The 25,153-nt window shown below is 41.5% G+C and overlaps 1 protein-coding gene across 5 annotated transcripts in view; it reads right to left on the bottom strand.

Annotated features, from left to right (window-relative positions):
• FBXL20 (F-box and leucine rich repeat protein 20) overlaps nucleotides 1–25,153 on the bottom strand; it is a 157,134-nt gene that overhangs the window by 17,436 nt on the left and 114,545 nt on the right. For 3 of the 5 annotated variants that reach the window (XM_023204273.2, XM_023204274.1, XM_023204275.2), the window contains exons 3-9: nucleotides 25,068–25,122; nucleotides 22,148–22,222; nucleotides 19,763–19,857; nucleotides 17,215–17,283; nucleotides 5,760–5,855; nucleotides 3,017–3,143; nucleotides 1,381–1,455 (exon numbers count right to left, since the gene is read on the bottom strand). In XM_023204273.2, coding sequence (XP_023060041.1) covers nucleotides 1,381–1,455; nucleotides 3,017–3,143; nucleotides 5,760–5,855; nucleotides 17,215–17,283; nucleotides 19,763–19,857; nucleotides 22,148–22,222; nucleotides 25,068–25,122 — 592 coding nt within the window. The remainder of the gene's footprint in view (nucleotides 1–1,380; nucleotides 1,456–3,016; nucleotides 3,144–5,759; nucleotides 5,856–17,214; nucleotides 17,284–19,762; nucleotides 19,858–22,147; nucleotides 22,223–25,067; nucleotides 25,123–25,153) is intronic. The other 2 variants (XM_023204276.2, XM_023204277.1) reach the window with 1 other exon arrangement.

A 25,153-nucleotide genomic window follows, 5' to 3' on the forward strand; every position in this document is an offset into this window, starting at 1 on the left:
GCCTCTGCACTCCAGCCCCAGCAACAGTGTGAGACTCGGTCTCAAAAAAAAAAAAAAAAAAAAAAGCCGGCGTGGTGATACACACTTGTAATTCTAGATACTCAGGAGGCGGAGGTAGGAGAATTGCTTGAACCCAGGCAGCAGAGGTTGCAATGAGCAGAGATAGCAGAGGTTGCAATGAGCTTAGTGCAGTGTCACCACTGCACTCTAGACAGAGTGAGACTGTCTCAAAAAAAAAAAAAAAAAAAACCTGGGTGTGGCGTGTAATCCCAGCTATGAAGGAGGCTGAGGCAGGAGAATCGCTTGAGCCTAGGAGGTGGAGGTTAGCTGCAGTGAGTGTAGATCTCATCACTGCACTCGAGCCTGGGTGACAGAGTAAGACTCTGCCTCAAAAAATAAATAAATAAATAATAAAATTAAATAAAGATGTACTGTTAACATTCTAGGTGCCTGAATAGTTTCAGCAAATTATCTGAGTAAAATTCAGAGGTTTTGGGGTAGACACAAAAAAGCTGATAGTTTGAACAAGTCAAAACACTAAAATATAGATGCCAATTGAAAATAATTTGACGAGTATATATTGTTCGTCTTCTTATTTATATTTTTGAGACAAGGTCTCACTCTGTTGCCCAAGCTGGAGTGCTGTGGCATGATTTCAGCTCATTGCACCTCAACATCCCAAGTTCAATTGATCTTCCCACCTCAGCCTCCCAAGTAGCTGGGACTACAGGCGCACACCACCAAACCCAGCTAATTTTTTTTTTTTTTTTTGAGACGGAGTCTTGCTCTGTCGCCCGGGCTGGAGTGCAGTGGCCGGATCTCAGCTCACTGCAAGCTCCGCCTCCTGGGTTTATGCCATTCTCCTGGCTCAGCCTCCGGAGTAGCTGGGACTACAGGTGCCCGCCACCTCGCCCGGCCAAACCCAGCTAATTTTTATACCTTTTGTAGAGACAGGGTTTTGCCATGTTGCCTAGGCTGGTCTCATACTCCTGGACTCAAGCAATCTGCCTGCTTCACCCTCCCAAAGTGCTAGGATTACAGGTATGAGCCACCGTGCCCAGCTTGACTGCAATTTTAAATACTAAATTTGTGAATCTATTACATTTTAAAAGTAGACAGTTTTTTTAAGTATGTAAGAAAGGGGTGGAGCTACAGTTAGCTCATCTAGAATTCTGCATAAGCTAGCTACCTCCTATCTTATCTATGACAAGGCCTCTAGGAATGAGTATATTGTTAAGCATGTCAAGAGTCATCTGTGTGTTTACTTTGTCACTAGGGTTGTGGTAGAAAAACAATACTGGTCCTGATGACTGAAGCTCTTAAAATAGTTTTAATGAAATGAATTACTAAAACAGAAGAGTTGTGAGAAGGGATGTTTACCAAGCAAGTCTGCAAGTTCAAAGTCACCAGTTCAGGGCAGTGTGCACCTATGTACTTGAGAGCTTCATCTTCTAGCTAGATTAAAAAGTAAGAAAAAAATGATTACTGACATTGTTTCAAAGGAGAAAGATTTAAGAATGTACACATTCATTCATACATTCTAACACAGCCAACCAAGTCTTTTTTTTTTTTTGAGACGGAGTCTCGCTCTGTCGCCCAGGCTGGAGTGCAGTGGTGGGATCTCAGCTCACTGCATGCTCCGCCTCCCGGGTTTAGCCATTCTCCTGCCTCAGCCTCCCGAGTAGCTGGGACTACAGGCACCCGCCACCGCGCCCGGCTAGTTTTTTGTATTTTTTTTAGTAGAGACGGGGTTTCACCATGTTCGCCAGGATGGTCTCGATCTCCTGACCTCGTGATCTGCCCGTCTCGGCCTCCCAAAGTGCTGGGATTACAGGCTTGAGCCACCGTGCCCGGCCCAGCCAACCAAGTTTTGAAGGAACAATGAACCAGAAAATAAGCTATGATCACATAAAAGTATAATTCTATTATGATTCTCAGGATTTAAAATCAGCTTTGACCACATTCAAATTCACATTATCATCACATCAAGAACAAAGATGAAGTTAACACTGCCTAGTTTTTATGGGTTTTACTTCTGATAAATTAAATATACCTGACAGCATTTTGCTGAGGGCCCATGAAACTAAAATAATTTTCAAACTTCTACACACCCCTTATAAAGTTTTTCATAAACAAACTTTGAGGAAAAACAGCCAAGAAAGGAATCCAGTGTCCATCTCCCACTGGAAGATAGCTGCCATGCTTACAGTGCTGAGAACAGATGGTAAGTAACTGATTAGAATGATATATTCCAATCAGTATTTTTCAGGATTCCATAAATAACCAGAAGCTCAAGTTGTTGTTTTAAGGCAGTCATACGTCTGAAATTCTCTTTCGAACAATGGAACCCCTCTCATCATGATAAAAGAATCAGGGCATTTTTAATGGAATCCCAAGTTATGGTTTTAGTAACCATTAAGAAAATAAAGTAGAGCCTAGCCTTAGTTTGTCAGTCACAATTTAAATCCACTCATTTCTTTCCAGAGGCTAACTAATCAATTCTTTTTTTCACTATAAAACACTGAGATAGTAAAATTTTTAATGACAAAATATGTTGGATTTGTAATATGACTGGTAGGAAATAAGCATCAATATTATAAAATGCAGGCTGCTATGCCCTTGGCATATTTAAGAAACACTGGTAGTTAAAAAACAAGTGGAAACTGCCTTCTTCGCCTATCTAGTTCAAAGTATCAGGCAGTGACGACATGCCAAGTTTTCTTCTCAGCACAAATTAAACTGCACGAAACTCTTCTTGACCATGGTGTATCTTTAATATAATCTTATCTTTCCATCTTGTCTCCCTCCTCCTCAAGTTTATTTTTGGTTGGATGTTAATTCTTCTCATTCTTTTATCCTAAGAAAAACACTTTAATCTTTGGTAAGCATTTGTCTTTGGTCAGTAATACACACAACTAACCTTCCCCTCCAGACAAACATTTTGGGGTTGCCTATAAAGAACTCATGATTCGTTCATGATTCTTCTGAATTTCACGAGTCCTACATGGAGTATTACCTGTGTGCAGCCTTTTAAGAATAAGGCCTTGAGACCCCCACAGCCCCTCACTAGTGCTTGAATGCCATCCTTGGTTACTTGGTCACACCAGGAAATGTTCAACTGCTCCAACAGTGGACATCCCTCACTAAGGATAAAACAAAATAAGAGAAACATATCACTAAATCCAATTCCAAAAACACCAACGTCTCAATTTACTGGCTGTTTAGTAAAGGAATGGAAACATTCCCATTTTTTTCCCATAAGAAAAAACATATTTACCTAATGTATATTTAGAAAAAAAGCTGATTTATCAATGTGGTATTCACATGGGACTATATCATTAGTAGGATTATCTAAAATCCAGCTTAACCAACAAAGCATTATAATGTTTTTCAGATTTATATTCCTTTTGTACTTATCACATATCTCAAAGCTCTCTAGACAGAAAATGGAAATTAAGTGATTTATTCTAGCTTACAGAGTAATTAATAAAGAGCTCAGATTCAAAACCAGATTCTCCATCGAGGAATGCTATTACCAGTTGAGTATCCCTTATCTTAAATGCTTGGTACCAGAAGTGTTTCAGATGTCTAATTTTGCAGTATTTGCATTATACTTACATAGTTGAATATCCCATATCTGAAAATCTGAAGTGCCCTAATGAGCATTTCTTTTGAGGGTAACATCGATACTCAAAAAGTTTGGGATTTGGAAGCACTTGAAATTTTCTTTTTTTTTTTTTTTTTTAGACAGGGTCTCGCTCTGTCACCCAGGCTGGAGTGCAGTGGCGCCATCAGGGCTCACTTTATCTGTGACCTCCATGGCTCAAGTGATCCTCCCACCTCAGTCCCTCAAGTAGCACCCAGTTGCATTTTGGATTTTTGAAATAGGGATATTCAACTCACAGTACCAAAGTAGTAATGAAGGCTTTTAAACTTTTATTTTAAAAAATTACAAAGGCCCTGTGTATCTCCTTGAGATGTTTCTAGAGTACTGCTTTTGTAGGCTGAATTTAGGATATCTTATGTCCAATCTCTGCCTTCAAAATACTAGTTTCATCGTTGATTCCATCTACTCTTAACAGTTTAGCTTCATATTTGGATTATGGATGAATTCCAAGTTTTCTATAATATTCTTCGGAAAACACTCCATAAATTGTTTGAAATATTCCTGCCTGCCGAAAAGTCCCAGAAGATAAAGCCATGATATCCCGGTTCAAGTTCATTCTCCAATATTAATAGTTTAACTTCAGGAAGGTGACTTTAGGAAGCCTGTCTGAACCTCTCTTAGTCTAAGATTAGCCCCATACCTCTATGTTTTCCCAAAACTGATGTACTCATTCCTATCATAGCATTTATTCCACAGTAACAGTTGACTGTGAACAACTTAAGGGCAGCAATATCTTACTCAGTTACATCTCATGGTTGCATTACAGTACCTGGCAGTCAACAACTTTCTAGATTTTCTTAGCTGTAAAATGCCCATCCACTCTACTTCACAAAGCTTTTAAATAAAAAAGATCATTTATGTGAAAATATGTTATAAATGATAAAAGTTGTTATATTATCAAGTTTATTAGCCTACACAGCAAACCGTCTTAGGTACGTGTTCAATATTCACAAAGAAGGTCTAAAAGGAGCCACATTTTAGATTATTTATACTCTAATTAACTAAATTTATATTTCTTTTTTCTTGAGATGAGGTCTCGTTCTGTTGCCCAGCCTAGAGTGCAGTGGCACAATTACAGCTCACTGCAGCCTCAACCTGCCAGGCTCAAGTGATCCTCCCGTCTCAGACTCTGAGCAGCTGGGACTACAGGGCTATGCCACCACGCCTGGCGAATTTTCTTTTTTTTTTAGTAGAGACAGGGTTTCCCTATGTTGCGCAGGCTGGTCTAGAACTCCTGAGCTCAAGTGATCCTCCTACCCTGGGCTCCCAAAGAGCTGGGATTACAGGTGTGAGCCACCACGCCCAGGGCCTCAGGGACCCTTTTTAAAGCACTTTATATACATTAGGTTGAGCCACACGTAGCTGTCATTCTTATAACATGAAAACTGTCAAATACTAGCAAAACTTTATATGGTGTCGCCTAATACCTTGTTAAACCTTAAAATGTTATGAGGTGATAAGAAAAAGCTCAGAAAGGTTATGTTTGCTTAAAGTACCTGGTTAATAATCTGGCTCCAGATACGTGTTTTAAGCACTCAGCTATAATAACACGTGCCCTTTTTTTGTTTTTTTGAGACGGAGTCTCACTCTGTCACCAGACTGGAGTGCAATGGTGCAATCTAAGCTTACTGCAACCTCTGCTTCCCGAGTAGCTGGGACTACAGGCGCATGCCACCACACCCAGCTAATGTTTATATTTTTAGTAGAGATGGGGTTTCACCATGTTGGCCAGGATGGTCTCAATCTCTTGACCTCGTGATCTGCCCGCCTCGGCCTCCCAAAGTGCTGGGATTATAGACATGAGCCTCCGTGCCCGGCCTTATTTTCTTTTTGAAAATAAGACTTCATAAAAATCTAATTGTTTATGTATAAACTGTACTACCCTAGTTCAGAAATCCTAGTTACCTCTAGTCATTTCACTTTAGTATGTCCCATAACTCTAATCTGGGCAAGTGGTAAAACAAAATATCTATTCTGAACTACAGAATATATCCATAAAACAGAGTTGCCTTCAATTCCAACTTTATATTAGTTATCTTTTTAAAGTATGTATTTTTTCTGATTACTGACATGCTTATTATAAGAAATTTACCTCAGAGCTTTTAGAGACATGTTTGTTACTGATGTACAGGAAGCCAAGTCAAGGTGCCTGAGTTTGGAACAGAACTTGCTAAGGCTAGTACATGTACTGAAAAATGGAAAAAGGAGAAAATAATGAATAAACAAGACAAGTGCACATCCTTGGTATATCAGACACTGTTCTCATTAAACATATGTGTATATATAAGAACTGTAAAATTTTCATACCCCTAAAAAAGCAGTTATATATCTTAGGACCCTTCACATTGAGGAAGAGACAGATACCATTCACAAAGAAAAAAGGCTATGCTGCATATGAGAATTTGCATGAGGGGAAGATGATGTTTGATTCACATTTTAAAATGTTAACAGCAAATGACAACATGATACTTATGTGATTTCTAAGAGATCTATATGCATTTTGCAAATCTAGAAACACCAGAAGCTAATGGCTATCTACTAGCACATAGTCAAACATGAAGAAGAAAAGCTCTGCATGTTTTTTCACTTAAATCCCTACTCAAGATAACCTTTTGCATAACAGTAATGTAGGAAATGGATTTTTGCAAAGTATACAAAAGATGGATGACGGACTGATATTGGGCTGAAAAAAGTAAGTTTATGTATTAAAGACTTTTCTCTGGCAGTCAAGTTCTCATTTTAATTTTTTTTTTTTTTTTTTTGAGATGGAGTCTGGCTCTGTCACTCAGGCTGGAGTGCAGTGGCCGGATCTCAGCTCACTGTAAGCTCCGCCTCCCGGGTTTATGCCATTCTCCTGCCTCAGCCTCCCCAGCAGCTGGGACTACAGGCGCCCGCCACCTTGCCCAGCTAGTTTTTTGTATTTTTTAGTAGAGACGGGGTTTCACCGTGTTAGCCAGGATGGTCTTGATCTCCTGACCTCGTGATCCTCCCGTCTCGGCCTCCCAAAGTGCTGGGATTATAGGCTTGAGCCACTGCACCCGGCCCTCATTTTAATTTTTAACAGATCATGAAAAACTTCAAATACAAACAAGAGTAAATAATACAGAGAACCCACATGTACCATCAGTAAACTTCAACATTTATAAATACTATTTTTCTTTTTGAGACAATCTTGCTCTGTTGCCCAGGCTGGAGAGTAGTGGTGCAATCTAGGCCCACTGCAACCTCCACCTCCGGGTTCAAGCGATTCTCATGCCTCAGCCTCCCAAGTAGGTGGGACCACAGACACACACCACCACACCCAGCTAATTTTTCATATTTTTAGTAGAGATGAGGTTTTGCCATATCAGCCAGGCTGGTCTCCAACTCTGGGCCTCAAGTGACCCACCCGCCTCAGCCTCCCAAACTGCTGGGATTACAAGTGTGAGCCACTGCACCTGGCCCAACATTTATCAGTATTCTACTATTAAATATTTTTATTTCTTGAGAGGCTGAGGTGGGTGGATCGCCTGAAGTCAGGAGTTCTAGACCAGCCTGACCAACATTGTGAAACCCCGTCTCTACTAAAAATACAAAATTAGCTGAGCATGGTGGCACATGCCTGTAATCCCAGCTACTGGGAAGGCTGAGACAGGAGAATGGCTTGAGCCCAGGAGGCGGAGGTTGCAGTGAGCCAAGATTGCACCATTGCACTCTAGCCTAGGCAACAAGAGCAAAACTCTGTCTCAAAAAAAAAAAAAAAATTTATGCCATCTCTTCTTCCCCCCTTTCTTATTCCAGGATTTTAAAGCCAATTCCAAACATACCATTTTACCTGTAAATATTTCAGTGTATATATATATATATATATTTTTTTTTTTTTTTGAGACAGTCTTGTTCTTGTTCTTATCGCTAAGGCTGGAGCACAATGGCACGATCTTGGCTCACTGCAACCTCCGCCTCCTGGGTTCAAGCAACTCTCCTGCCTCAGCATCCCAAGTAGCTGGGATTACAGGTGCCCACCACCATGCCCAGCTAATTGTTGTATTTTTAGTAGAGACGGGTTTTCGCCATGTTGGCCAGGCTAGTCTTGAACTCCTGACCTTGTGATCCATCCGCCTCGGCCTCCCAAAGTGCTGGAATTACAGGCATGAGCCACCACGCCTGGCCTTGGTATCTATTTCTAATAGGTAAATACTTTAATTTCTTAATATCATCTGATGCTGAGATGTGTTAACTTTTCTCCAATTATATCATAAATGTTTTTGACAAGTTGATTCGTTCAAATTAGGATCTAAACAAGAGTCACACATTCTCTTTGGCTGATATGTCTTCTAGGTCTTTGCGTGGGCCAATGTTTTCATTTCTTTTTTCTTTTTTTGTTACAAGGGCTCACCCTGTCACCCTGCTAGGAATGCAGTGGCACTACAGTAACTCAATGTACGTAGTACATAACTCCAACTCCTGGGCTCAAGCTATCTCCTACCTCAGCCTCCTGAATAGCAAGGACTACAGATACGTGCCATCACACCTAATTAAAAATTTTTTTTGTAGAGACAGGGTCTAACTATGATGCCCAGGCTGGTCTCAAACTTTTGGCCTCAAGTGATCCTCTTGCCTTGGCCTTCCAGAGTGCTGGGATTACAAGCATGAGCCACCACACCCGGCTTGTTTTCATTTCTTTTGAATAGAGTCTTAGGAATGTAATTGCTAGATCCTATGGCAAAGTTATGTTTGACTTTGAAGAAAACTGCCAAACTGTTTCCTAAATTGGCCATACCATTTTACATTCCCACCAGAAATTCATGAGGGTCCCAGTTTTTCCAAATCCTTGCCAACACTTGGCATTGTCTCTCTTTTTGAATACAGTTATCTTAGTGTGTATGGAGTGGAATTGCATTGTGGTTTTACTTTATAATTCTGTAATAAAAACTTTTTCTTTGCTTTTTTTTTTTTTTTTTTTTTGAGATGGACTCACTCTGTTGCTTGAGCTGGAGTTCAGTGGCGTGATCTCAGCTCACTGCAACCTCTGCTTCCCACGTTCAAGCAATTCTTCTGCCTCAGTCTTCTGAGTAGCTGGGACTACAGGCACGTAACACCACACCCAGCTAATTTTTTTTGTAGTTTTAGTAGAGACAGGGTTTCACTATGTTGGTCAGGCAGGTCTCAAACTCCTGACCTCAAGTGATCCGCCTGCCTTGGCCTCCCAAAGTGCTAGGACTACACGAATGGTGAGCCACTGCACCCGGTGTAAATAACTTTTCCTATTCTTATTTGCCATTCATATGTCTTCGGTGAAATGTCTATCTAAGACTTCAGCCCATTTTTTTTGTTTAATTGTCTTCTCATTATTAATTCTAAGAGCTCTCTACATATTCTTGAGAGAAGCACTGTTATTAGATATATGACCTGCAAATACTTTCTCCCAGTCTGTGTCCTATCTTTTCATTTTCTTTCTTTTCTATCTTTTAAATTAGAGTTGGAGTCTCACCAGAAACACCAGTCAGGCTAGATTTGATCTTCTGGGCTTAAGTGATCCTCCTGCCTCAGCCTCCCAAATAGTTGAGACTACAGGTGTAGGTCATGGTGCCTGGCCTTTTCCAATTTATTATTTTTATTTTATTTTATTTTTTTCCTCAATCGGGCAACGTGATCTTTTATATTTTTATTTTTTAAAGTTAATAGTACCTTCAGAAGCATATTTATTTATTTATTATTTTTTAGACGGAGTCTTGCTCTGTCGCCCAGGCTGGAGTGCAGTGGTACGATCTCGGCTCACTGCAACCTCCACCTCCCAGATTCAAGTGATTCTCCTGCCTCAGCCTCTGGAGTAGCTGGGAGGCATGCGCCACAATGGCTGGCTAATTTTTTGTATTTTTAGTAGAGACAGGGTTTCACTGTGTTAGTCAGGATGGTCTCAAACTTCTGACCTGGTGATCTGCCTGCCTCAGCCTCCCAAAGTGCTGGGATTAAAGGCGTGAGCCACCGTGCCTGGCAGAAGCATAAAAGTTTTTAATTTTAATGAGGTACAATTTATCATTTTTTTCTTTTATAGCTTGTCTATGTGTGGGCTCCTTTCTAGGCACTTTATTTTAGTCCACTGACTGATTCGTTTACGCTTATACCACCAGCACATTGTCCTGATGACCGTTCCTGTAATAACAACCCTTCAAATCAGGTAGTGTAAGTCCCCAGACTTCACAGTCTATCAAAATTGATTTTGTTACTCTAGAACCTCTGAATTTGCACATGAATTTAGAACCAGCCTTTCAATTTCAACAAAAAAACCTATTGGGATTTTTTATTGGAACTGCACTGTATCTGTAGAACAATTTAAGGAAAACAAGTATCTTAACAGGCTCAGGCCTGTAATCCCAACACTTTGGGAGGCTGAGGCAGGCAGACTGCTTGAGCCCAGGAGTTTGAGACCACCTTGGGTAACATGGTGAAATTTTCTCTCTACCCAAAATAGAAAAATTAGCTAGGCGTGGTGGCACATACCTGTAGTCCCAGCTACTTGGGAGGCTGAGGTGGGAGCCCAGGAGATGGAGAGTGCAGTGAGCTGTGGTTGTGCCACCACTGCATTCCAGCCTGGACAACAGAGCAAGACCCTATCTCAAGAAACAAACAAAAAAACCCCAAACCAAAACAATATTGAGTTTCTAAATCTATATGTATGAGGTCAGGAGTGGTGACTCACGCCTGTAATCCCAGCACTTTGGGAGGCCGAGGCAGGCGGGTCAGTTGAGCACAGGAGTTCAAGACCAGCCTGGCCAACACGGTGAAACCCCACCTCTACTAAAAATACAAATAAAAATTAGCCAGGTGTGGTGGCAAGCGCCTGTGATCCCAACTACTTGGGAAGCTGAGGTACGAGAATTACTTGAACCCAGGAGGCAGAGTTTGCAGTTAGCTGAGAATATGCCACTGCACTCCAGCCTGGGCAACAGAGTGAGACTCAGTCTCAAAAAAAAAGAAAAAAAAAAAGTATGTTTATTTCTCCATTTATTTATTTAAGTCTTCTTTTTAAAATTTTCTTTTCTCTAACTTTTGTTAGTGATCATTTTATAATTTTCAGCGTATATGACTTACACATTATTTTTATTAAGTTCATCCTTACATATTTTATATTTTTGGGTATTACTATAAATGATATATCTTAAACTTCATTTTCCAATTGCTGATTGCTAGTATACAGAAATAGAATTGAGTTTTGCAAAGTAGTCATGTATCTCATTACTTTGCTAGAACTCAATGGATCTGGTAGCTTTGTAATAGATTCCATGGACTTTCCTATGAATCCAATTATACCAATTATACCATTATGTGAATGCCTTTTATAATCCTTCCTCTACTGCATTAGGGACAACATCCAGTACAATGTTGAACAGCTGTGGTAAGACCTGATATCCTTGCCTTGTTCCTGATGTTAGGGAATCTTTCATCTCAGGAAGTCTTTCATCACCAAATATGATGTTCTAAGAGATTTTTTCACGTATATACTTGATCAGGTTGAAGAAGTTACACTATCTTATTTTTATTTGTCCATAAACTTTTTTTTGACATAGGGCTTCAGTCTGTCACCTAGGTTGAAGTGCAGTGGCATGATCACAGTTCACCATACCCTTGACCTCCTCGACCTAAACGATCCTCCCACCTCAGCCTCCTGAGTAGATGGGAACACGGGTGTGCGCCATCACGCTCAACTAACCTTTTGTTTTTTGTAGAGATGGGGTCCCACTATGTTGCCCAAGCTGGTCTCAAATTCCTGGGTGCAAGCAACCCTCCTGCTTTAGCTTCCCAAAGTGTTGGGATTACAGGTATGAGCCAAAGAACTCAGCCTTTGTGTTCTTTCTTGACTAATCTAGACAAAGGTTAATCAAACTTATTTCTCCACTCTGTGCCCTTTTTTTTTTTTTTTTTTTTTTTTTTGAGACACAGTCTCGCTCTGTCACCCAGGCAGGAATACAGTGGCTGATTTAGGCTCATTGCAAGCTCTGCCTCCTAGGTTCATGCCATTCTCCTGCCTGAGCCTCCGGAGTAGCTGGGACTACAGGCGCCCACCACCACACCTGGCTAATTTTTTCTTTTAGTAGAGACGGGGCTTCACCATGTTAGCCAGGATGCTCTCCATCTCCTGACCTAGTGATCCACCCGCCTCAGCCTCCCAAAATGCTGGGATTACAGGCGCGAGCCACTGCACTGGGCCACCTATTTTTTTATTTCATGGATTTCCAGTATTATTTCCTTCCTTCCTTTGGATTTAATTTACTTTTCTCTATTTTTTTCTTCCTTTTTGGTAGGGAGGGTGGGAGGAGAGAGGAGAGACTCTTTTCTAGCTCTCTAAGCAGATTAGATCCTTGATTTTAAAACTTTTCTTTCTTTTTTGAGATGGAGTCTCATTCTGTCACCCAGGTTAGAGTACAGTGGCACAATCTCAGCTCACTGCAACCTCTGCCTCCTGGGTTCAAGCAAGTCTCCTGCCTCAGTCTCCCAAGTATCTGGGACCACAGACAGGCACCACCACACCAGGCTAATTTTTCGTATTTTTAGTAGAGATGGGTTTTTGCTGTGTTGGCCAGGCTGTTCTTAAACTCCTGACCTCAAGTGATCCGCCGGAGTCGGCCTCCCAAAATACTGGGATTACAGGCATGAGGCGCTGTGCCCGGCCAAACTTCTCCTTTCTAATATTAGCATTTGATGGTATACATTTTGCTCTAAGCGATACCTTAGGTGTATTCCACAAATTTAAAAAGTTACATATTCTCATTATCACTCAATGGAGATACTTTCTAAATTTCTTTGTAAGTAGTTCTTTGAACTATGGGTTATTCAGAAGCATGTCATTTAATTTTCTAATCTTCCAGGTATCTGTTATTAATTTCTACTTTAATTTTGTTGAGGCCACAGAACATACCCAATATGATTTTAATCCTTCCAAATCTATTACATCTTGTTTTATGGCCCATTATTTGGTTTGTCCTATTGAATATTCTAAATGTACTTGAAGAGAATGTTTATTCTGATGCTTTTTGGTGTAGCAATCTATAAATGTCAATTATATCAAGCTCATCATTGATAGTGCTGCTGAAGTCCTCAATAGCTTTACTGCTTTTTGGCATACTTGTTTTATAAGCCAGGGGTACTATTTAATACCTTTTTTCATCTAATCTTTTTCCTTAAATTTACTCCATCTGATATTAATGTCCACTCCAACCTTCCCAATTAGTATTTATAATAGTATATATTTTCCCATTCTTTTATTTTTTTAATTTTTGCACATATTTGTACTTGTTATTTAAAATTTTTTATTTACTTACTTTTTGAAATGTAGTCTTGATAGGTGGCCCAGGCTTGAGTGCAGTAGCTATTAACACGCATGATCACAGTGCACTGCAGTCTCTAACTCCTGGTCTCAAGTGATCCCCCTGCTTCAGCCTACCAAATAGCTGGGATTACAGGCGCACACCACGCCTGGCTTGTAACTGTTATTTTAAAACTCCTTATTGCTTAGTTCTATTTCAGTCATTTCTGGGTTTATTTCTTTCCTTCCTTTCTTTTTTTTCAAGAGAGTTTCGCTTGTTGCCCAGGTTGGAGTGCAATGGTACCATCTCGGCTCACTGCAACCTCTGCCTCTTCTGGGTCTATTTCTATTAACTGGCTTTTCTTCTGGTTTTGGGTCACATTTTCCCATTGCTTTGTTATAATTTTTGATTGAGTGACAAATATTCTGTATGCCACACTGCTGGGTGTCTGGATTTTGATGTCTTCCTTTAAAAAGTGTTGAGCCATGTTTTGGCAGGCAGTTAAGTTTGTTTTGGATCAATTTCTTTTCTTTTTTTTTTTTTGAGATGGAGTCTTGCTCTGTCGCTCAGGCTGGAGTGCAGTGGCATGATCTCAGCTCCTGGGTTTGAGCGATTCTTCTGCCTCAGCCTCCCAAGCAGCTGGGATTACAGGCACATGCTACCACGCCTGCCTAATTTTTGTACTTTTAGTAGAGATGGGGTTTCACCATGTTGGCCAGGCTGGTCTTCAACTTCTGACCTCAGGTGATCTGCCCACCTCGGCCTCCCAAAGTGCTGAAATTACAGGCATGAGCCACCGTGCCCAGCCTGATTCTTAAAATAAAATAAAATAAATAAATAAATAAAAATATTTAACAGAGCAGGTCTAGTTTAGTCCTACTACCAAAGTGTAATCTTTCTGGAGTCTTCATTGAATGTCCCAGGTGTTCAATGAATTTTCTCCATTTTGGGTGGGTGGAACTTCATCCAGCCTTATTAAGTGCTGGAAATTCTTCGGCTTATAGTTTCCCAGTAATTGTTTTTTTCCTCACTAGATCTTCTTTGCCAACCTGTGTGGGGTCTCATCCTGTGCATGCAGAGTTTACTATTCAGCCAAATCTACACATGGCATTGTCTGAAAATGCCTCAGTCACAAAGTGAGGATAATCATATGGCTCACTTCATTGGTTTCTCAGTCTTGTGCTACATGTACAACATCCTAAACTGGTCTTCTAGGTTTTGTTTAGTTTTCTAGTTGTTTACAGCAGGAGGGCAGTTATTATCACTGTGAGAAGCAGAAGTCTACTTGGATATTTTTTTTAAGACATAGGGTCTCACTATATTGGCCAGGCTAGGCTCAAACTCCTGGTCTCAAATAGTCCTCCTGCCTCAGCCTCCCAATGTGCTGGGATTACAGGTGTGAGCCACCATACCTGGCTGCTTCTTTATTATCTTTTGAGATAGGGTCTTGCTTTGTTGCCCAAGCTGGAGTGCAGTGACACATATCTCAGCTCACTACAACCTGTGGCTCCCAAGCTCCCAAGCCCAAGCAATCCTCCCACCTCAGGCTACCAAGTAGCTCGGACTACAGGCATGTACCACCATGCCTGGCTAATTTTTTGTATTTTTTGTAGAGGTGGGGTTTTGCCATGTTGCTGAGGTTGGGCTAAAGCAATCCACCCACCTCGGCCTCTCAAAGTTCTGGGATTACAGGAGTGAGCCACAGTCCCCTGCTGCTTCTTTGATTTAAAAAATTTGTGTATTTCAAGGCTAATACTATGTTTAAAATAGTGTATTTTTAAATTCACTAAAACATGGAAATGTGAATACTGACAACTGGTTATCTGATGATTTTAAGATACTGTTTTTAGAGCAGTGATAAAGTTAATGCACTTACGGCCAGGCGTGGTGGCTCATGCCTGTAACCCCAACACTCTGGGAGGCCGAGGCGGGCAGATCACCTGAGGTCAGAAGTTTCTGACCAGCCTGGCCAATATGGTGAAAACCTGTCTCTACTAAACATACAAAAATTGATCGGGCATGGTGGCACCTCCCTGTAATCCCAGGTACTCAGGAAGCTGGGCTGGGATTGCGCCACCACACTCCAGCCTGGGCAACAGAGCAAGACACCATCTCAAAACAAACAAACAAAAAAAGTTAATGCACTTACATGAGAGACTTTTATTGTTAAAGAGTACATACTGAAGTATAGATTAAATAATATGATGTCTAGGACTTTTCTTCAAAATAAGATAAAATGAGAGGGGATAAGTGGGTGAAGTTATTAATGAAACAAGACTGGCTGTAAACTGGTAACAGTTAAAGCTGGGTGATGGGCTCAATACACTTTTTTGTCTACTTCTGTATGTTTCAAATTTTCACATTTAAAAAAAGTCAGCAGAAATAATTTCTCTCTGTGTGACTATAAGTCCAACTTGGGTTCAAGGGGTTTTTTCTTTGAGCCAGAGTCTTGCTCTTTCACCCAGGATGGAATACAGTAGTGTGATCTCAGCTCACTGCAACCTCTACCTCCTGGGTTCAAGCAATTATTGCGCCTCAGCCTCCCGAGTAGATGGGATGTGCCACTATGCCTGGTTAATTTTTGCATTTTTAGTAGAGACGGGGTTTCACCGTGTTGGCCAGGCTGGCTTGAACCCCTGACCTCAAGTTATCCACCCACCTCAGCCTCCCAAGGTGCGGGGATTTTAGGCCTAAGTCACTTGCACTAGGCCGGTTCATGTGTTTTTAATTTGTAGGGATTGCTTTCATTTCTTTTTGACTTAATTTTTGTTTGAATGATGTAAAATATTTACATGGCTATTAAACGATAAAACATAATTCAGAGTTCTCCCTTTTATCCCTGTTCCTTGTGTTTTCTCACTTCCCCATATAAATAACTATTTTTACTTACTTTATTTTTGATTGGCATTTCCATTCTTTTTCAAAATAAATAAATATGGATATATATATATATATATATGTATTAAGTCTTCTGGCCCTACAAAAGGTGTATTATACAAACTCCTCTGCAGTTTCCTTTTCTTCATTTAACAGTATGTCCTCAAGATCACTCCAGAGCATTATGTAGAGATTTTCCTCATTACTTTTATTCATCCAGTACTCTACTGATAGACATTGGATAGTTTCCTATCTTTTGCTATTACAGGTAATGTAGTAGCCTTGCACATATATATTATGTTTTCGCCAATGCATCTTGAGGATAAGATAGATTCTGACAAAAAAGCATTAATTACATAGCACTTTTCTAGATACCAAGTGGTCAAATTCTTAATCTTTATAACATAAGTACTCAAAGGAAACAAAAATTAAAAGATAATTTATCTAAAGCAAATGTAGTTCTGTTGGTATAAAGTAATGGTGGGGGAAGAGGTTAGTATATTTCATCTCTCACAGTAAAGGTTTCCAAATCAATCTATAGGAATACTTATTAGTAGAGGCTGGGCGCAGTGGCTCACGCCTGTAAACACTCTGGGAGGCCGAGGCGGGCAGATCACGAGGTCAGGAGATCGAGACCATCCTGGCTAACACAGTGAAACCTCATCTCTACTAAAAGTACAAAAAATTAGCCGGACATGGTGGCATGTGCCTGTAGTCCCAGCTACTTGGGAGGTTGAGGCAGGAGAATCGCTTTAACTCAGGAGGCGGAGGTTACAGTGAGCCAAGGTTGCACCACTGTAGTCTAGCCTGGGCGACAGAGCGAGACTTCATCTCAGGAAAAAAAAAAAGAAATACTTATTAGTAGAGTTAATGAATAACTACCTTCCAGGTCTAATTTCTGGGACTGTAAGCCTCTTGAGGATGAAGAATTAAGCTTAATTTCCTTCAGATCATGACCAATAGAGACACAGCACGTTTAGTGAATCATTTTCATTTAATAACTGTTCTCAGGACTGATTATCATAAGCTGTTTAGTCCTCTGTTTAAGATTTTAATCTTTTCATACAATTATGTTTACCATGGCTTTTAGTTGGTAGCTACTAGTATCTTGAAATATAAATAATCCCAGTAATATGTGTTATTACTATCCCTACTGTATCTACATTGACAATTATTAAAAGTTTCACCTTAAATATCAAAGATAGAATTCCAAAACTAGTTTCTCATTCCATTTCTACTTTGATGCTGCTTTCTCTTTTAAAAATATCTGTCCTCTATAAAACCAATACAAAATTTGCTAAATATAGTTAGTGGCCTGAATTTAAAGGTAGTATCAGCCAGACATAAGGGGCTATGACTTATCCTCCTAAAACATAAAATACTTACGCGTCTGTTGTCTTTGTACACCCATTTAGATTCAGTACTTCAATGTTCCTGCAGTTTTGTGCAAAGGTTCTTTATAGGAAAGAAAGTAAGAGGTTTCAAATGAAACAAGCAAAATTCCAGGCATTAAAAAAGTAATAAAATATATTATTATTGGTAATATTGATTGTTGATACCTGTGATACTGTGATATAAAGGAAAAACACGTATTTGGTCTTCATCCTCGGTTCTTGGCATCCAGTCCCTAAAATCTTTGTAATTTCCTGAGTGATAGTATCTTTTGTTACAGGTTGGTGAAAAGTAATCGCAGTTTTTGCCATTACTATTAATTAACAGTAACTGCCATTACTGTTAATGGCAAAAACTGTGATTACTTTTGCACAAACCTAATACAATATTTGGTCTTCAATCATGTCTATGATCAAGGAACCTCTGTAAAAACCCCTAAATGATAGGGATCAGAGAGCTTCTGGGTTGGTGAATGTAACCACATGCCAGAAGGGTAGTATACCCCAATTCCACGGGGACAGAAGATCCTGTGCCTGGGACCCTTCTAGACCCTGCCTTATACACCTTTTCATATTCCTTCTACCTCAGCCTCCCTAAATGCTGGGATTACAGGTGTGAGCCACTGAGCCTGGCCATTATTTTTTTTTTTGAGATGGAATCTCTCTCCGTCGCCGAGGCTGGAGTATAGTGGTGCCATCTCAGCCCACTGCAGCCTCCACCTCCCAGGTTCAAGCGATTCTCCTGCCTCAGCCTCCTGAGTAGCTGGGATGACAGGCATGCACCACCATGCCTGACTAAGTTTCTGTATTTTTAGTAGAGACAGGGTTTCGCCATGTTGGTTAGGCTGGTCTTGAACTCCTCACCTCAAGTGATCCACCCACATCAGCCTCCCAAAGTGCTGAGATTACAGGCTTGGGCTATCACACCTGGTTTAAATTAATTTTTTTTTTTTTTTTTTTTTTGAGACGGAGTCTCGCTCTGTCACCCAGGCTGGAGTGCAGTGGCCAGATCTCAGCTCATTGCAAGCTCCGCCTCCCGGGTTTACGCCATTCTCCTGCCTCAGCCTCCCGAGTAGCTGGGACTACAGGTGCCCGCCACCTCGCCCGGCTAGTTTTTTGTATTTTTTTTTAGTAGAGACGGGGTTTCACCGTGTTAGCCAGGATGGTCTCAATCTCCTGACCTCATGATCCGCTCGTCTTGGCCTCCCAAAGTGCTGGGATTACAGGCTTGAGCCACCGCGCCCGGCCCTAATTTTCAATTATAAATTCTTCAAACATAACTTTTTTTTTTTTTTTTTTGAGACGGAGGAGTCTCGCTCTGTCGCCCAGGCTGGAGTGCAGTGGCGCGATCTCGGCTCACTGCAAGCTCCGCCTCCCGGGTTTACGCCATTCTCCTGCCTCAGCCTCCCGAGTAGCTGGGACTACAGGCGCCCGCCATCTCGCCCGGCTAGTTTTTTGTATTTTATAGTAGAGACGGGGTTTCACCGTGTAGACCAGGATGGTCTCGATCTCCTGACCTCGTGATCCGCCCGTATCGGCCTCCCAAAGTGCTGGGATTACAGGCTTGAGCCACCGCGCCCGGCCTCTTCAAACATAACTTTAAAAATTATTTTAAATTAAAAAAATAACTGATTGCTTATTTATTTTTAGAGACAGGGTCTTCCTCTGTCACTCAGGCTGGAGTACAGTGGCGCAATCACAGCTCACTGTAGTGTAGCCTCAACCTCCCAGGCTCAAGTGATCCTCCTACCTCAGTCTCCCTAATAGCTTAGTTTACAGGCATATGTCACCTAATCTGGCTAATTAAAAAAAGTTTTCTGTAGAGATGCGGGCCTTTCCATGCTGCCTAGATTGGTCTTATACTCCCGGCCTCAAGTGTAATCCTCCCACCTAGCCTCACAAAGTCCTGGGGCCACTGCCCAGGTTAGGGTTAACCATAACCCTAAAAAAGAACTAGGCTGGGTGTGGTGGCTCACGTCTGTAATTCCAGCACTTTGGGAGGCTGAGGCAAGAAGACTGCTTGAGTGCAAGAGTTCGAGACCAGCCTGGACAACAAAATGAGACGGTGACTCTATAAAAAAATTTTAAAACTTAGCCAGGCATGGTGGTACACGTCTTTAGTCACAGCTACTCAAGAGGGGGAGGATTGCTTGAATCCAGCAGTTCAAGACTGCAGTGAGCCATGATTATGCCAGGGCACTCCAGTGAGCCATGATTATGCCAGGGCACTTCAGCCTGGGTGACAGTGCGAGACCTTGTCTCAAAATATAAAATAAAAATAATTAATTAATTTAAAAAACTTATTCAAAGCTCCAAAAGAACCACTTTTGATGGGGAATGTGGGATTTTTTCAGGCAGTACTTGTTCTTGTTTATTGTTAAAACTACATTTCTTATTATTGGATATTTTCAGATTATAAGCAATGCATGTGTGGTTGCATTTTTAATAACTTAGTAATTTTAAAACGATTTTAGCCTTTTCTGGGTGAGATGGTGCTGCTCTTCACTTCCATCAAGAAGATTAATCAACAGTTATGTTTTCACCTTAATGCGTTGTCTCCCACTCCAAGACATCCACGAAGACTTAACTTTCGTAAAAAGCCCCCACATCGTTTTGAAATATTCTCCACTACTCGGCCCTGTAAAAAGAGACAGGCAAACAAAAAGATAACCCACCTCATTACTTTAGAAAAGAACACATCCTCATTTTTAACAATTTATAAACAAAGAGAAAATGCTTCTATTATGACCTAATTAATTGAATAGGAAAATTGTAACTTACCCTGGGAAAGCTTTCCTGATTAAGCCACAGCTACTGAAGTACAGTAACTACATTTACTTTTTTGTATCTTTTCCAAAATGTTTATTATAGTACTCTGCTTATAGTAGGGACCCAATCAACATTTAACAAAAACTGGCCAGTTTTGTTTTGTTTGGGCTGGGCACAGTGGCTCACACCCGTAATTCCAGCACTTTGGGAGGCCAAGGCAGGTGGATCACGAGGTCAGGAGATCAACACTATCCTGGCTAACACGGTGAAACTCCATCTCTACTAAAAATACAAAAAATTAGCCGGGCGTGGTGGCAGGCACCTGTAGTTCCAGCTACTTGGGAGGCTGAGGCAGGAGAATGGCATGAACCTGGGAGACGGAGCTTGTAGTGAGCCCAGGTCTCGCTTCACTGCACTCCAGCCTGGGCGACAAAGTGAAACTCGTCTCAAAAACAGCAACAAAAGCTGGCCAGGCACAGTGGATTCCGCCTATAATCCCAGCACTTTGGGAGGCTGAGGCGGGCGGATCATTTGAGGTCAGGAGTTCAATACAAGCCTGACCAACATGGTAAAACCCAGTCTCTACTAAAAATACAAAAATTAGCCAGGCATGGTGGCTCACGCCTGTAGTCCCAGCTACTCGGGAGGCTGAGGCATGAGAATTGCTTGAATCCAGGAGGCAGAGGTTGCAGTGAGCTGAGACCGCACCACTGCACTCCAGCCTGGGTGACAAAATGAGACTGTGTCTCAAAAACAAAAACAAAAGCTTGCTGAATAATTTTGTGGGTGGTGTTGCTTTATTTACATCCATGAAGGTTAGAGAATTGTGAAAAACACAGCTGGGCGCGGTGGCTCAAGCCTGTAATCCCAGCACTTTGGGAAGCCGAGACGAGTGGATCACGAGGTCAGGAGATCAAGACCATCCTGGCTAACACGGTGAAACCCCGTCTCTACTAAAAATACAAAAAAACTAGCCGGGCGTGGTGGCGGGCGCCTGTAGTCCCAGCTACTCTGGAGGCTGAGGCAGGAGAATGGCGTAAACCCGGGAGGTGGAGCTTGCAGTGAGCTGAGATCCGGCCACTGCACTCCAGCCTGGGCAACAGAGCGAGACTCCGTCTCAAAAAATAAATAACTAAAAAATAAAATAAAATAATCACTAACATTACACTGGATTTTGTTTTTCGCAATTCTCGGACTACAGGCGCCCACCACCTCGCCTGGCTAGTTTTTTGTATTTTTTTAGTAGAGACGGGGTTTCACCGTGTTAGCCAGGATGGTCTCGATCTCCTGACCTCGTGATCCGCCCGTCTCGGCCTCCCAAAGTGCTGGGATTACAGGCTTGAGCCACTGCGCCCGGCCATGGGTATTATTTTAAAAGCACTTTGGTTGGTTTCAAACTCCTGACCTCAAGTGATCCGCCCACCTTGGCCTCCCAAAGTGCTGGGATTAAAGGTGTAAGCCATCTCACGTGCCCTCAAAAAACCTTATTTAATCCTCAAGAAGCCATGAAGAAGCTATTATTTCTACCTTCCTGATGAGAAGGATAAGAACTACAGAGTTCAAATTCAGTTTAAAATAATTTAAGGGTAAGCCATTCTCCATTTTATAGGTAATAGGCTATACTAAGAGATAAAACATGGCGGGGGGGGGGGAAGTGAGAGGAGGGAAAAAACCTCTCTCTGTAGCAAAAACAATTCAATAAATGGCTTTGGCTTTATTCAACCTTTGTCCTCCAAGAAATTGGCTCCTCAAGAATCAAAACACATATCTCAAAAAAATACATATACAAACGCCATCCTAACAAATTGTAACTCTCTTTCTTCTTCAGTAAACAAATATAAAATGTCTTCACTAAAATAAACACACATAGATTCCATGTTTCCACTGCAAAAACAAACTTTTAGTCCTATTTCAGGACCAAAGAGTCCTATTTAGTCCTACTAATACTAAGTAATTGTATTATTTCAGTGAAATAATCTGGCTCATTCTCAAAAACTGCAGAAATTCTTGGGAACTCTGGAGGTTCCTGTAAACTTCAGATGCACTGAAAATAATATTTCCTCTCTCTACGGAAAATGAGATTAATATGGCCAGGGCTAATCTGTTCCATGCTGTAATTACTAACATAAAAACTGGGGCCACACACCACATAATTATACCTCAATATCCCTCTGGAAATCAAATAGGTCAATTCGCTGCCAGTTACTGCCATCCAGAGCCAGAACATTCCAGGCCTATTTTAAAGAAAAAGAGACAGAATGAATAGAAGCTAAAATTAAGGGGAAAAGGCAGCAATATTCAAGTTCACAATTCAACCAACTAATGACTAAAATGGATCCAAAAATTTATCAGGCCCTACCCACTTACTCCCAAATGATGTATCTTACTCCTGACCCATACTGTATTCTCCAATTAGATAATCTCATAAATGAGTGGGTACTAGAAACTAGCAGCTACAAAAGATCTTAGGCCAGGCATGGTGACTCAAATTTATAATTCCATCACATTGGGAGGTCAAGGTGGAAGGATCACTTGAGCCCAGGAGTTCCAGATTAGCCTGGGCAATATAGCGAGACCCGATCCCTATAAAAAAAATTTAAAAAGTCAGCCAGGCGTGGTGGCTCACGTCTATAATCCCAGCACTTTGGGAGGCCGAGGTGGGCAGATACCTGAGGTCAAGAGTTTGAGACCAGCCTGGCCAACATGGTGGAACCCCATCTCTACTAAAAGTACAAAAATTAGCTGGGTGTGGTGGCATGTGCCTGTAATCTCAGCTACTCAGGAGGCCGAGGCAGGAGAATCACTTGAACCCAGGAGGCGGAGGTTGCACTAAGCCAAGATTGTGCTATTGTATTCCAGCCTGGGCAACAGAGCGAAACATCTGGAGGGAAGGGAATTTAAAAAATTAATCAGGCGTGGTGGCACACACCTGCAGTCCCAGCTACTCGGATGGCTGAGGTGGGAGGATCGCGTGAGCCTGGGAGGTAAGGGCTGCAGTGAGCCAGGGTCTCACCATTGTACTCCAGCCTGGGTGACAGAGCAAGACCTTGGTAAAAAACAAAAACAAGACTAACCCTCCCTCCCCCTGCCCACACACACTGAAATTAAAGAAGTTAAGGAAAGGGCAGGTTGTGATAAGTATCATAGCCGCAAGGTGTTTTCTAACTGGAAAATTCTAGTTTCTAATACCAAAATGAGACAAAAGTTCGGTTGATGAAAAGCAAGTCTTTCTTCTATCCTTAAAAATATGATCCTTAAAATATCCTTCTATCTGGAAAAATATGAAGGTAAAACCAAATATCAAAGGGGACAGTATTCTGAATACTGCTCTATTCTCACTCTTTTTTTCTATATGTAGAGTATATATAGAGATAAATATATGTATTTCTTGAGACAGGTTATCACTCAGTCACCTGGGATGGAGTGCAGTGGCTCAATCATGGGTCACTTGCAGCCTTGACCTCCCCAACTCAAGCAATCCTCTCACCTCAGCCTCCCAAGTAGCTGGAACCACAGGCATGCATCACCACATCTGGCTTTTTTTTTTTTGAGACGGAGTCTCGCTCTGTCGCCCAGGCTGGAGTGCAGTGGTGCAATCTTGGCTCACTGCAAGCTCCGCCTCCCAGGTTCACGTCACTCTCCTGTCTCAGCCTCCCAAGTAGCTGGGACTATAGGCACACGCCTCCAGCCTGGCTAATTTTTTGTATTTTCAGTAGAGATGGCGTTTCACTGTGTTAGGCAGGATGGTCTTGATCTCCCAACCTCGTGATCCGCCCGCCTCGGCCTCCCAAAGTGCTGGTATTACAGGCGTGAGCCACCGCACCCAGTCTTAATTTTTAAAATTTTCTGTAGAGATAGGGCTCCCTATGTTGCCCAGGCTAGTCTTGAACTCCTGGCCTCAAGCAATCCTCCCACCTTGGCCCCTCAAAGTGAAGGGATTATAGGTGTGAGCCACCAGGCCTAGCCTTAGTTCAGTACTTCTTTGCTATCTATATCCTATCACCTGGTAGGACTTACAACTGTGATATAGTGATTTGGGACTTAGAAAAGATACTATCATTTCTCTGAAATTTTGTATTTTATTATTTTTTTTGAGACAGAGTCTCGCTCTGTTGTGCCCAGGCTGGAGTGCAGTGGCACGATCTCGGCTCACTCCAAGTTCCGATTCTGCATTAACTGTGAATCTTACTAAATAGAATTACTGGTGAAGCAAATTTATCCATCGAGACTATCTGGTATGTGTTACGTATGTATTCTGTTGGTGCTGGAAGATGTCTGTGTGCCTGTATCAACATGCGACTTCAGGTAACGTTTCTTCATGTTCACAGTTCTTAGCAAATGCAGTTTCAATCCATAGACAGCCAGCAGTGGATGTTACTACAGAAAAATGCAGGATTACAATTGTCCTTGTGTAGGCCAGGTGCTGTGGCTCACACCTGTAATCCCAGCACTTTGGGAGGCCCAGGTGGGCAGATCACGACGTCAGGAGATCAAGACCATCCTGGATAACACGGTGAAACCCTGTCTCTACTAAAAATACAAAAAATTAGCCGGGCGTGGTGGTTGGCGCCTGTAGTCCCAGCTACATGGGAGGCTGAGGCAGGAGAACAGCGTGAACCTGGGAGGTGGAGCTTGCAGTGAGCCAAGATTGCACCACTGCACTCCAGGCTGGGCGACAGAGAGAGACTCCACCTCAAAAAAAAAAAAAAAAAAAAAAAAAAAAGTCCTTGTGTAAAAAATAAATAAATAATGAACTAGGGAAACTAGGGAAACATAATAAAACAAGATTTCATCACAATTTTGAGTCAAGTCTAAACTTTCAATATGCATGTTTATTGCTTTTTTCATCGAAAATGTTTCCTATTTATATTATGCAAATAAGAGATACAAAAAGTCAGAGACAGTATATATAGTAGAATCTCATCATAAATTTACATGGGCTTGTGTATGTCATTGGTGAAATAATATCCTTTAAAACATGAAAACATACAAGTAACACCTAAATGCGTGGCCTATGAAAGAGGCTGTTATTATCAGTATGAAGAAGGGGTCCCCTATAACTATGTCAACCATACTTACCCTGGAGACCTGAGCACAGCGGCACAGGGTAACAACGTCTAGAAAAGAAAATATCCTAAAAAGAAAAGAGAGAAATACAACTTTTA

This window comes from Piliocolobus tephrosceles, chromosome 16 (genome assembly GCF_002776525.5).
Source record: "Piliocolobus tephrosceles isolate RC106 chromosome 16, ASM277652v3, whole genome shotgun sequence".
NCBI lineage: Eukaryota > Metazoa > Chordata > Mammalia > Primates > Cercopithecidae > Piliocolobus > Piliocolobus tephrosceles.